The sequence below is a fragment of the Oryzias latipes genome, chromosome 5, assembly GCF_002234675.1.
Source record: "Oryzias latipes chromosome 5, ASM223467v1".
Lineage (NCBI taxonomy): Eukaryota > Metazoa > Chordata > Actinopteri > Beloniformes > Adrianichthyidae > Oryzias > Oryzias latipes.
In genome coordinates, this window is record NC_019863.2 from 32,805,813 (window position 1) to 32,818,928 (window position 13,116).

The following is a 13,116-nucleotide window of genomic DNA, read 5'->3' on the forward strand; positions in this document are numbered from 1 at the left end:
CATCAGCACCTCAGCATAAACGACTTCTGTTTGAACACTAATAACAGTAACAATAATGAACCAGATTGAGACGCATAACTTCCACTCTGTTGTTCTCGTCTGCCCCCCTTCCAAAGTCTTCAGCCCCCCTCCCACCCCCTATTTGAAATGTTGTTGCTCCGGCACTGGGCCGTTCTGTAGCCAAACTGAGGCAGACTAATCTTCTCCAGACAAAGTCGTAAAATTAAAAATGTAATCCATAAAATGCCTTTGTGTTTTAGTCAAACCGCATGTTCCTCCATAACCACGCGTCTGAGAACGGATGCCAGCCTCCTGTTGGGACGGGCTCCGCTCTGCCTGAAGGGTTTCCTCCTGTTGGGGCCTGCTGTAAACATCCTCAGTATGCAGAGGTGAGGCGGGGAGCAGCAGGCGCACCTGTTAGCTGCAGCAGGATGAAGGAGGAGGTGAAAACAGGAGCAAACAGGAAAGAGGAGGAGCTGAGAGGAAAAACAACCTGAGCCAACAGCCCTGAGATCCAACATGCTGCCGTGCACGTGTGTGCGCACCAATCTGACTGAGGTTGACGTGCACACCGCTGTGGCGCAGTGGTAGGGCGGTCGGCTCTGATTGGAATATTGCAGGTTTGATTCCCCTTTGATTCCTCTAGTGGAAGTTTGCTGCCACTGTGACTGGAAGGCGCTTTGGGCCTTCTGAAAAGTCTTTTTAAAAAAGACAAATGTTGTCACCATAACCGTTTGTGTGAGAAGCTCCTGCATTTCTGGTCAGATTTGACTTAGAAGCCTTTGTTTTGGTCTGAACTGACATGTTTGGTTGGCTGTGGAGGTGACAGGAGGAACGTTTTCTTTGAATCAGACAAAAATAAAGTGGAGGTGCAGCTGATCGAAGAACCTGACTGGGAATTTTCAGAAAAAAATCCAGCTGATGGCTGCAGTTACGCCCATGTTGGTGTGGAGGCGATATCGCTCCCATTGAGGAAATAACAAAGGTCAAAGGTTGAAAACATAAAAATGAAATCTGCACGACACGCCTGCGTCTCTCCTTCTTCCCCTTATGTGTTGTCAGTGTAAGTGTTCACTGCGACCCGTCGCTCGCAGCATGACCATAGAAAACATGAACATTTTCTCTCCACGGGTTCACTGGGCGTCGACCACCTTAATATTTCCCGCGGGTCACCTGTGTGACCCGTTGTTAGAATGTGATCCCAATTACAGTTTTATTTTCTATACCTGTTTTTCTGATGTATTTTATTTTGAAACAAGCCATCATCATTTCCTGTTTATTTGATTCTGGTGTGTTACATGTGGGTGTGTCTAAATAAATATGGCAATCACTCTCAGCTGTGATCGGCAGATGAGAGTGGAGTCTGAGAGTGAAACGAATTGTTTGCTCGTGTGATTTATCGAGTAGGGAAGTCCAGGTACCACGCAAAGACGCTGTAGCATTGCCAACCTGTCAGCACCCGTACAGGTTTGACTGTTTCACACCTGCAGACGGCCGTCTGCACGTATCCAGACTTGATCTTATTTACATGAAGAGACAATAACATAATCATTATTCATTATGAGACACTTTAAATAATGGACAATGCTTTTATTAAAAAACACCCATATTTGTCAGTAATTCAACAAAATCCTGTTTTACAAAAACCTCTTCAAATCAAATGTTGGACCTTCTGTCTTTGAAATGAATTAGAGCCATTTCTGTTAGAATTCTTTATAATAATGACTAAAATAAAACAGCACAACCACATCTCACAGCTGATTGAAAATTGTTTGATTTTATCTCTTAATATCTGAGCATCATTTCATGTGAGGCTAAAGTTCTAAAGTAAATCTGAGCCGTGAGACCATCTCTCTGTTTCTTCTTCTTCTTGATAAATAAATGTAGTCTCTCTGTTTTGGATCCAGATGCTCAAAACCACATTTATATTTGTCATTCTTTTAGACACATTCTTCAGCTGAAGATTTCCAGGAGCTAAAAAAGATGCTCGCCTTGGATTTTGTCTGGATGTTGGCTTTGTTTGCTGGTGTTTAGGTGTAAAAGCTTCGGCTAACGTCTCTTGTTCGCTGCCGCCTTCGCTGGCGCCTTCGCTGGCGCCTTCGCTGCCGCCTTCGCTGCTTCACACTTCCTTTTCACTGCAGCTTTCTTCTTTGGAGCTCCTGCATGATTCCAGAGGAAGAACCACCATTTTAGAAAAAGCTCAAATCTGCCATGTAAATACTGATCATTTTTCCTTAGATTAGATGTGATCTATAATAACTGAAGGAGCACGTTTTCCTTAAGCTTCATCTCGTGACCTCCAGCGTGTGACGGATCTCGCCGTTCATTTTTATTGCAGGAGTCACATGACACATACTTGTCTTTGGCGTCTGAGCCCGCCTTTTCTTTGATGACGGACGCAGCTCCACCTCCACAGGATAGTGGTCGCTGATGCTGAGAGCCTGAGGGAGGAAGAGGAGCACGATGAAGCAGGAGAGAACTTCAGCCAGAGCTGAACACCAGAAATCCGTCCCACCTCCTCTTCAGTCAGTTTGAACTTTTCCTGGAAGTTGAAAGCCTTTGCAGATCCAGGAAGGACGGCGTCCAGCAGGGTCTGTCCGTGCACCACGATCCTGTTTGAAGAAGAGGCATCGGATGGTCAGGAGCTTCAACAGCGAGTCAGCAAAAGGTTTGTGGGTTTCTCTGTTCCCAAATTCCAAACAGGTTCTAAAATGTTCTAAAGAAACCTTCAGTCAAAGCACATGGAGTTATGATGAATGTTTGCGTTATTCTCCAACCGTTTCTCACTTTCCTTCAGTCAGAAAATGTCTTAAATGGGACTCAACGTCCTGAGGGGGCGGAGCTTCTCAGGGCACCGGAGGAGCTTCAGTTTGATAAGCTCATCATTTGTTCCAGTTTAGCGGGAAAGAGCCAAATGAACATTTCTGGAGATGGAAACACGTTTTCCTACTCCATCCGGGCGCCACATAAGAATGTTCTCCGTCCAACACACCTAGAGCCTCTTCATGAAAGTAGAGAGAGAGTGGCAGATCCCTGCGGCTCACCTGTCGTAGGTGTTGTCGTTGGAGGTCCTGGTTGTGGTGTCGACATCATCATCTATCAGCCAATAGAAGGGAGGCTGGTGGATGCGGATCTTTTTCTTCCCCTTCTTGGACAGATATCGTCCGTCTGCGTTGAAGTCCCCCAAAATCATGATGTTCTGGAGAACATTTTTGGGAAGGAAACCGGTTAGTGATGCACCGATCAAAGGAGACGGAAACTTGTCCCACAGCGGGGAGCCGATGGCCATTGAAGCAGAAACTCTCCCCATTTACTTCCTGATGTTTGATTTTATGATACAAAAGCCTCGCCACCTTTAAAGCAGAATTCAGAACTCGAGCTGGAAAGGCAGAGACCTCTACGGAAAGCGCTGAACTCAAAGTGTCCCTGAGACGCTGAAGTACAGAAAGCTGCAGCTTACATCCGTCTCCCATTCCCGTGAGACCTCAGTCACCACGTCGAAAAGCTCGTCCAGCTCCTTCTCTGCATCCTCCGGGACGGTGTGGACCGGGATCAGGACCAGGTCCTTCACAGCTGTCAGGAGACCAGCACAGGAATAAAGACCCTGCACACCAATGTCCACACACGTGTGCTAACAAACACACGTGCTAACACACACATATCCACACCTCATCTCATTCCTGCAAGGATCACCTTGGCATTAAAATCATTCATCTGAATCCTTTAATAATAATAAAAAGCAATTTTATAAGTATAACTTCTAACAGACACACTAACGCTCAAAAGTTTGAAAACGTTTTCCATGAAAAAAAAAAGTAATAAATGGGGGCAGGCGGGCGCCTGGGTTTGGCAGCGGAGCTGCCACCAGTGTGTGAATGCGTGTGTGAATGTGTGTGTGAATGTGTGTGTGAATGTGTGTGTGAATGTGTGTGTGAATGTGTGTGTGAATGTGTGTGTGAATGTGTGTGTGTATGTGTGGGTGAATGGGTCTGTGACTGTAAATCACTTTGTCCTTGTAGGAAGAAAGGCGCTATATAAGTATACGCCATTTACCAAATAAATAAATAAAATCTCATTTTCGGTTTAACAAGAGTTAAATGGTAATAAGAAAAGATAGTTTAAACAATGACATGGTAAGAAATAATGATATTTATTTGAAATAACCTTTTTTTTCCCTCTAAACTTTGGTTTGGTCAGCGAATCCTCCGTTTGCAGCACATTGCAGACCTGTTGGCGTTCTAGCTGCGAGTTTGTTGAGGTCATCTGGAGACATTTTACCCCGACCTTCTAGAAGCCCCTCCCACACATTAGTGGGCTGGATGGACGCTCCTGCCATACCGTACGATCAAGCTGCTCCTACAACAGCCCAATGGGCTTTAGATCTGGGGACCACGCTGGCCCCTCCATCACAGATGGAACCCCAGCTGCTGCTTCCTATCTAAATAGTTCTGCACAGGCTGGAGGGGTTCTGTGTGACGTTGTCCCCAACCAGGCGCCGTCCACAGGGTACGGCATGGCGTTGCAAAGTGGAGGGATAGCCCTCCTCATTCAAAGTCCCTTTTACCCTGAACAAATTCCCCACCTTACCAGCACCAAACCAACCCCAGACCATCACACTACCGCCCCCCTGCTTGACAGATGGCGTCAGGCACTGCTCCAGCATCATTTCAGTCGTTCTGCGTCACACAAATGCTTGTCTGTTTGATCCAAACACCTCAAACTTCCGTTTGTCCGATGTCTGTGCTCTTTCACTCACATTCATCCTTTTCTTTTGTTAGGGTTAATCCCAACCCTCCCACTTGTTTTTCTACTCTGGTCAGAGCCTGTTTGGGCTGTTCTCTGAAGAGTGGAAGGAGATCTTCAGTTTCTTGGAATCTTCTCTCCTGGAATAGCCTTCATTTCTAAGAACAACAATAGACGGTTGAGTTTCACGTGGACGGTTTTTTGAGCCTTTAATGCTCAAGATGCTCCAGATACTCAACCTATAGCTTCTTTCAGCAGCCGAACATTTTCCAACTGAGCCAACGTGATCACACAAGGAGTTTCTAATCATCTGTTAGCCTTCTGACACAATGAGCAAACCGTTCCATTGGAGGATAGCTGCTGGAAATGGGTCTCTAGTCCCCTATGAAGATAAAACACCAAACTGGAACAGTCATTTTCTAGTCATGTAGCACATTAACAATCTATAGTGTGTTTTTCTGATTAGTTTAAAGTTATGTACATTGAAAAATAGTGTTTTTCTCTTTATAAAATAGGAAAATCTCTAGTGAACACAAACTTTTGAATGGTAGTGAAACGTTTGATGAAGTGATTCCTAGAAGGGTTATAGAATAAAAGTCTATCCCCACGTTTGCAGAAACATTTCCTTAGAGGAAACACCGACAGAGGAAGTGGACCAGAGAGGACAGCAGCAACCTGTGGACCGTCCTTTGAGTTCTCACCAGAACCAAAAACAACATTTAAACTCCTGCTGCGTCAAAACCCAGAGATTCAGATCCAAAGAGCTTTGATTAGTGATCAGCCTCGCTGATGCTCAGCGGCGCCTACCAGTGGACGGACAGCTGAAGCGCAGGATGAAGGGCTCTCTGGCGAAGGCGTCCTCATCTCCAGGCTGGTCATCGGCGTACTGCTTGGAGTCCTTCAGCTCCACCTCCTTCGTTCTGACACAGACGTGCAGAGGTGGAGTTTGTGTGGGAGCTGCTCAGGTTTACAGCTCATCTTCATCCTCAGGTGAGGTGGAGCAGCAGTGAAGGAGGAGCTCCTGAGAGAACCTGCTCTCACCTGTAGAAGCAGACGTATTTCTCCTTGTAGGTGTCTCTGCCCAGAGATTTGCTGCAGATCATTCCATAAGGACTCTCCTTGTTCTGGCTGAGGGACACAGACAGACGGTGGGCTCTCATCAAGCTGGAGTCTCCGTCTGCAGATCTGCATCTGGATCTATAAGCTCAGACATCTGACTGTGTGAACTGACCTGCTGCTGTTGAGCTTTTCCAGCAGGAGCTTCATGGCTTCACCGCTTTTATCCATCACCTCCAGGATCACCACGATGCTGTACTGAGACATGATCTGGAGGAACAGGCCATGTTTACGTGACATCATTGACCAAATAATGAAGGAGGAACAGGGAGACCGCAGAAGCCGCTCTTCCTTCTTCTCCTGTGTTGGTTTCTGCCAGAGGGGATAACATGCCTCACCTTGATCAGATGGTTGACGACCTTCTTGTCTGAGACTTTCTTCTGTCCCAGGTTCTTCATGTTGAAAGCTGCTATTTTCATGGTGACTTCATTCAGAAACAGAGAAGAGTTTGATGAGTGAGAGGAGGAGGAAGCTGAGGAGCTCTCCTTCTGCATTTGTGGATCAGATGAAGAAACAGAAACTCTAATAAAACCTGTTGGAAACCCAAAGTGACCACAAAGAAGACACTTCCTCTGCTTCTGTCTCACTGACAGAATTATTCTGATGAAGATGTTTGGTCCGTTAGTTTTATTTCAATAAAGCTTTGATGATTTCCTGGAAACTTTCCTTTGTAATAAATCAGTTTGATGTGAAAAGGAAATATAAAAAATACATTTCTAAAATTGGGTCATTCCTTGTCTATGGTGCCATTTCAGCTATTTAACTTAAAAATGTAAATAATTTTGACATGTTTTTACCAGCAGTGACTCGATTAATCAATGAATCCATTTCTATTCCTTCCAACCAGATGGATGCGTCTGAGGCAGAATCAATCGGACTAAACCGTTATCAAAATGAGACCAATCCATAATTGATATTGGAAAATACCATCTGGATTGATGTAAAGTAGGTTTATTTTACTATAAGGGCCCCCCCCCCCAAAAAAAAACACGGGGGGGGGGCCTTTCTTGTGTGAAATATATATTAGTGAGGCTTATTCTGAAGGCCGCCTTTCGTTATACCTTAACCGTCTCTTCCTTCATTGGCAAAGTTTTTTTTAATAAAGTATTAATAAAACAGTGTCATGGAAAGAAGATGTGTTTAAGGTCAAATGTCATTTTAACACTTTACTTTCGGTTAAAGAAATTCAAATGGAATTTGGACCCCATTTAAAGGGATTTCATAGGTGAAGTCAGTCCCCCCTTAAGGCCACAGACATGCGCAGTGACTGTCTTTATCTCATTCTGGAAAGCGGTCAGGTAGCAGGGGGGGCATCAAACCCGCGCTGGTTCCTGAATGCAGCGACGCTGTGGGTTGATGTTTGATTGCTGAAAGCAATCGGACAGAAGTTCTTCACAGACATTTCATTTCCGGATCTTTGATGAATGAACGAGATTTAAATTCACAGAAACAGTCAAATAAATAACAGAAGTTATTTTGCTTCTCACGCAAAAGAAAACGAAACGAAAAGTTTCTGTTGGCCAAACACGGACGGACTTTCGGTCCGATCAAAGTCTGGAACCGAACTGAATCTCACCAGGAGGTCCAGCAGAACCAGCAGCAGAACCAGCAGCAGGTCCGGTCCGGAGGAGCAGCTGTGCAGGAAGTGTGTCCGCGCGGTAAACAGGCGCAGGTCTGCCTCTTATCAGCGGCTGCAGCTCCAACCCCGCGCGCGCTTCCTCTTCCTCACACCAAGGTCTTCCTCAGTGAACAGACAGGCGGGCTCAGTGACAAAGAAGTGATACTCTGGAGACTTTGGGGAATTCTGCAGCGCATCACCTGCTGGGGGGGGGGGGGGGGGGGGGGGGATTCACCTGTTGCTCCTCCCCCTTTGTGTTCAGGTGATCCTTCAGATCCAGAACGTCTCTGGTTGGGCAGATTGTTAACTGCCTTCAAATTAAATTAATGCTGAAGGATTTATAGATTTTCATGTGCGTAAACATGTTTTTAGTGGAGAGTTGCGTCATTGTGTGGTTGTCTGTGAAAGTTTGTAACGATTATTTCACTAAAAAGCTGAAGGACAGCTGAATGTCAGCTGTTTACATGCAGGAAGCTACAGAGACCACAACAGGAAGCTGCAGAGCCCACTTCCTGTCTGAGGAAGCAGCTTCAGCGGAGCGTTTATCTGTCAGAACCGACAAACGTTTGGTTCTGATCCCAAACGTCAGAGTCAGACCTGAGAAGTCCAGAAATAAAACAACAAAATCATTTTCTATTCATTTATTTGAATCACATCAAACATGAAAACCATCCAGAGTGGACGGAACTCCAGAATCTGGTCCAGATGTTTTAGAACCTGTGTTCTGAAAGCTTTGCAGCAGAATTTACACTGTTGAGGAAACTTATCAAGAACTTTCAGTCCAATCCAGGAAGTTCTGGACCATCGAAAAGTTCGCCTCTAGACCTACAGGAGCAGATCAGAGAACCACGGAACCGGTTTGGACCAAAGATGCTGAGGGGGTGGAGCCTAAGCCCCTGGGCGCTGAAGGCCCGTCGTCTGGACGAGGAGCTCAGACCACCGAGGCCTAAGGTTCATGATGGAATGCAGGAAAATAGTCCAAAAGGCCGTCACCGCCTGCCGGGTCAGAGACGCGTCTGCGGGTCACTGCTCGTTCTGTTGCGTATCTGTGATGGTGGACACGGCGCCCTGGCCTTTGCTGACGTCGCTGATGCACGCCCACTGACCCTCCATCGACTCCTTCCACAGCGTCACCTTCAGCAGCGAGAACAGCAGAGTGAGGGGGGGGACGGGCACAAGAACGTTTGGAACCAGAGGACGGCGCCGAGGACTTCCTCACCTTGTTGTCTCCGCCTGAAACGGCGAGAATGTTCCCAGTGATGGACCAGCTGACGTGCCAGACCACATCGTTGAACTTATGCAGCAGCTTCGCCGTCCAGGTGTTGCCTGCTGGGTCGTCACATGTCCAGATGAAGACACGCCCATCCTGAGGACACGCAGACCTTTATCAGCATCCGTCCTACAACAACCCTGATGCTCCAGAACCAAGTCCAGATCATCTCCCTAAACCTCCTCAGAAGCTTAACTTCTGCTCCACCTAGTGGCCAAACGGAGTACTGACATTCCTCCTAAAAACCTGGAGAACAAGACGGAAAAGGCCGGAACAAAGTTTACCTGGGAGCAGCTGGCGATGGTGCTGGTGGGGAGACCAATGGAAGGAGCCCATCCAACGTCTCTGACCCAATCACTGTGAGCCTCCAGCTTCTGGTCCTCCTTCCACTGACCGTCCTCCTCCCTGCAGGAGGAGCGGGTCAGACAGAGAGGACATCAAAGTTCCTCATCAGTCAGTCTGCAGGTGATCCCACCTGAACAGCTGTTCGGTCTGATGTTCATCAGAGCTTCAACTGGGAGACGGGATGCAGAAAAGGATCCAGGAAATCACTTTGATTTGAAATATTTTGTTCTACCACGGAGCAGAAACGAGCATTCGATCAATAAGTTCATCTCAACACTTTGTCATGTGACCCCAGTGACGGAGGTCAAAGGTCTCCTGTAGGTCTGTAGGACTTTCATCTCCCTCCACAGATTCTCTGTTGGACTGAGGTCCAGATTCTGGCTGGAAGACTCCATAACCTGAAATAGGTTTGATGGACCTGCTCCTTGGTTGCCATGGCGATGAGGAACCTTGAGGATCCTACTGGACGCTCCATCAGGATCCTCAATGTTCTCACTGATGGAAGGAGGTTTCTGACCTAAACCTCTCCATTCATGCTGTCCTTCATACGGATCAGTCGTCCTGGGCCTTTAGTAAAAAGACGGTCCCAAACCATGATGGTTCCACCACCATGCTTGACAGTGGGTATGGGGTTTATGGGGTCAGAGTTCATGTTTAGGGGAAATAAATCCTTATTGTCTGCTCCACTGTTCAAATAAATGATTCAGAACTAAATCCACCTGATTTCCTGGATTCATTTTCTACTTTCTGTCTCTGGCAGCTGAAGTTCTGATGAACATTACCGACCAGAACTTGCAGAATCTGTGACCTTTGGCCCGGCGTAACTCAAACTTACTTCCAGAGTTTAACCAGGTTGTCGCAGCCTCCGGAGACGAAGCGTTTGACGTAGTTCGGTTTCTGTCCGGACGGCTGATCTATCAAGCTGCCTGGAACCACAGCCGGAGCCCAACTCACAGCGTTGCAGCCGATCTGCAGCAGACACCGGATCACTGACCCGTAAACACAAAGGACAACCCGAGCAGAATCGGCCTTTCTCGGTGGACCAGCAGTAGTGGGTCAGACTCACAGTGTGTGCGTTGCTGATCTTTTTCACGTCCCACTGCTGATCTCCAGTTAGGGTGAGGAGGGAAATGGCTCCATCGGAGCTGCCGCAGGCCAGGATGAGGCCGAACTCATAGGGACCCCAGCAGACAGAGTTGACTGCAAACACGACAGCAGCAGCGCCATGAACACAAAGACGCGGCCGTTTACCGTGGTCACAGTGACTCTTCAAAGGTCTTCTTTTACATTCTACCCACTAGCTCTTCAGCATAATCAGCGGAGGTCAGCCGATTCTGTCGCAGACAAAAGCAGGAAGTGTTGCATAGCGGCCTTAAGCGATCAGTTCAGCTGATTCCTGCTGATCGCAGAAACAGACGAGGATTTACGCTTCGTCAAAGAGCACGAGCCGCCGGCGGCGTCTCCGCTGTCAAAAGCACGGAGAACGTCTCTCCTGCTTTCGGATCGGCTGAAGTTCCACAGCAACACAAACAACAACCAGTAAAAATGATAACAAACACAATCTAACTCTGGTGTGGAATTACAAACACTGAGAATAGGATAAGAAATGGCATTTACCATAAACACCTACAGAGTAGCTGTAATGGAATGAGCTGGAGTTCTAACACTGGATGAGGGGAAACATTCCCTTACTGACCTGAGGACTCGTGTCCCGTGTACTCGTACATCTTGTCCCAAGCTCCGTTCTCCTCCTTCCAGACGATGACCTTCCGGTCGTAGGAGCAGGAGGCCAGGATGTTCCCAAACATGGGGTGGGCCCACGCCACCTGCCAGACGGGCCCTTCATGGCTGAACGAAGAACACAAAATCTCTCACACGCGAGTTCAGAGTAGAAATGAACTTTTCACGATGAAAGCCGTTTGTGTTTCACGATATTTGTCAGCGTGTATTATACCAGCATAAAGAACATTAAACTAGAAGTTATTCTTCTTGGAGAACACCCACCTGCTGTTCTTTACTGCATTTAACAGAGGATAACTAAGACTTTTCTGAGGATGACTCACCCTCGGAGGTCTGCCACTAGAATCTGTCCTCCGTTCCTGACATCAAAGATCTTGACAGTGCGGTCAGAGGAGCATGTGGCGAGTCGCGTCCCGTAATAATCCATCTGAGCGTCATGCTGAAACACAGAAACATGTATGTGTTCACAGCCAGTGAAACCATTTCTATGTGTCTGATGTTTCAAATGGACATTTTGAGATTGAAAGGGAAACACGTATGCTGGTTATGTCAATCATTATACTGGCACTAAATGAAGGCACAAATCCAGAACTCCTGGATCTAAACCTTTCATGTCAGCCGTTTGAATCTACAGCACCTCTGGATCAGGAAGAGGCTGTTTAAAAACCACCTAGAGAGCGGTGGTCTTCCAGCTGAAAGGGTGACATCATCGGCGTGTGAAGGTCAAAGGTCTTTAGTACTAGTAGGTAGAAAGAAACACTGCAGAAAGGCAGGTCGTTACATTTGGATAAAGGGAAGATTTCTGAGAATTTAACTCCTAAAACCAGAATAAAGACATGAAGAGAACTTTTCAACACGTGTGAGTATTTAGACACGCCATCACTTCCCATCCAACTCACCTGAAGATTTACAGATGCATGAATGCAGATGGGATGCAACTGCCAGGCGTGTCTAGTGTTTAAGTGTATACAGCACAGCGCTTTTAATACTAGAACAAATCATTTTTAATTGAGGATCCTCACATCAGTGAAATCAGGGGCTGGAGGTTGATTTAGATGCTTTTATGCAACAGACAACTGCCTCAATGCTATCAAGAATGAAACATTTTGATGTTGAAGGGAATTCATCCATCCCGCTCAGGATTACAGGGTTGCTGGAGCCTATCCCATCAGGGTTCACCCAGGACACTTCACCCGTGCATCACAGAGACACACAACAACACACATGAACCTTTACAGCATGTCCCTGGACTCGTCAACAAAAAGTTATGTGTTCGTACTTTTAGAACACTGTGACCTCTGATAGGTTGATAACATGTTTGTCTTTCTTGTATGTTCGTTTAAAATGAAGCCCGTCTCTATGATCATGTGTTAGGCAAACGTTTCCCTCTAAAATCATTAAGGGTATCATTCAGGAACAAGTATCACAATAAAATCCAGCCTTTCTGATAAAAGTGGGTCATTTCTTCTAAAGAGATTAAAGCACAAAGAACAAGATGAACTTCAAGAAAACAACAAGACAGACAGAAAAAACACGTTTCCCCCACAAACAAACCTAAGGATAAATGTAATTATAAATCAATATTAATGATTAGTTCCAAACGATAACGATACAGCCCCAAAATAGAGTAATCAAACCACAGTAAAAGTTTAATTGTAAGAACGGATAAACGTGTGAAACAATATTAAACAAATTCAATGTAATTATCCATCCACGGATAGCATAGTGGGAGGTCAAACACTTACAATCATGTCCTCGTGGGAGGTGTCCACGGTGTTAATAACGGAGACCTATAGATTAGAAACAGCAGAATTTTATTTGACCTGTTCATAAAAAAAATAACCATCATTGTTTTTATCTGCAGTGCTAACGCGTCAGCTAGTATTTCGGCTAACGGGAGCTAGCTAACTGTGAGTCTTAGCAGGCAAACGTAAACTTTAAAGATGTTTTTAAGAAATGCTAAAACCATTTTTATAAAGTATTTTAACCAACCATCGCTGCTGTTTAACCCAAAAACCCTTCAACAGTTTTCTGGTCGCTTAGCAATGAATCGACCGGGTTTACAAACTACTCCGACGTGGCAACAAGTACCGCAGACCGCTTCCAGAGCCCGAGACTTGCTTCCGGCGGAAGTGACGCAATCGAAACGTAAGTTCCGCCTACACGACAACAACGCAAAATTACATTTACAAAGCCTGTTGATGCAACGACAGGGCTGCTCCCTGTTCCCTTCTCTGTCTATCTGTCTCTCTGTCTATCTGTGCCGGTCCCAAGCCCGGTTGCT

The 13,116-nt window shown here is 46.2% G+C and overlaps 2 protein-coding genes across 2 annotated transcripts; both read right to left on the reverse strand.

Moving 5' to 3' along the window:
- Positions 1-1,575: 1,575 nt before the first annotated feature.
- LOC101160620 (deoxyribonuclease gamma) lies at positions 1,576-7,641 on the reverse strand. Its single transcript, XM_011493177.2, has 10 exons — positions 7,436-7,641; positions 6,198-6,283; positions 5,975-6,069; positions 5,785-5,871; positions 5,551-5,663; positions 3,461-3,573; positions 3,045-3,199; positions 2,516-2,612; positions 2,357-2,441; positions 1,576-2,159 (listed from the first exon to the last, which is right to left on the reverse strand). Exons 2-10 carry the CDS (start codon positions 6,276-6,278, stop codon positions 2,050-2,052), a joined length of 936 nt encoding a protein of 311 aa, XP_011491479.1. The 5' UTR covers positions 6,279-6,283; positions 7,436-7,641; the 3' UTR covers positions 1,576-2,049.
- Positions 7,642-8,103: 462 nt separating this feature from the next.
- On the reverse strand, positions 8,104-12,974 carry sec13 (SEC13 homolog, nuclear pore and COPII coat complex component). Its single transcript, XM_004084843.3, has 9 exons — positions 12,825-12,974; positions 12,578-12,622; positions 11,156-11,271; positions 10,789-10,940; positions 10,159-10,292; positions 9,928-10,061; positions 9,032-9,152; positions 8,697-8,843; positions 8,104-8,611 (listed from the first exon to the last, which is right to left on the reverse strand). The coding sequence occupies exons 1-9, from the start codon at positions 12,825-12,827 to the stop codon at positions 8,501-8,503; spliced, it is 963 nt and encodes a 320-aa protein (XP_004084891.1). The 5' UTR covers positions 12,828-12,974; the 3' UTR covers positions 8,104-8,500.
- Positions 12,975-13,116: the final 142 nt, after the last annotated feature.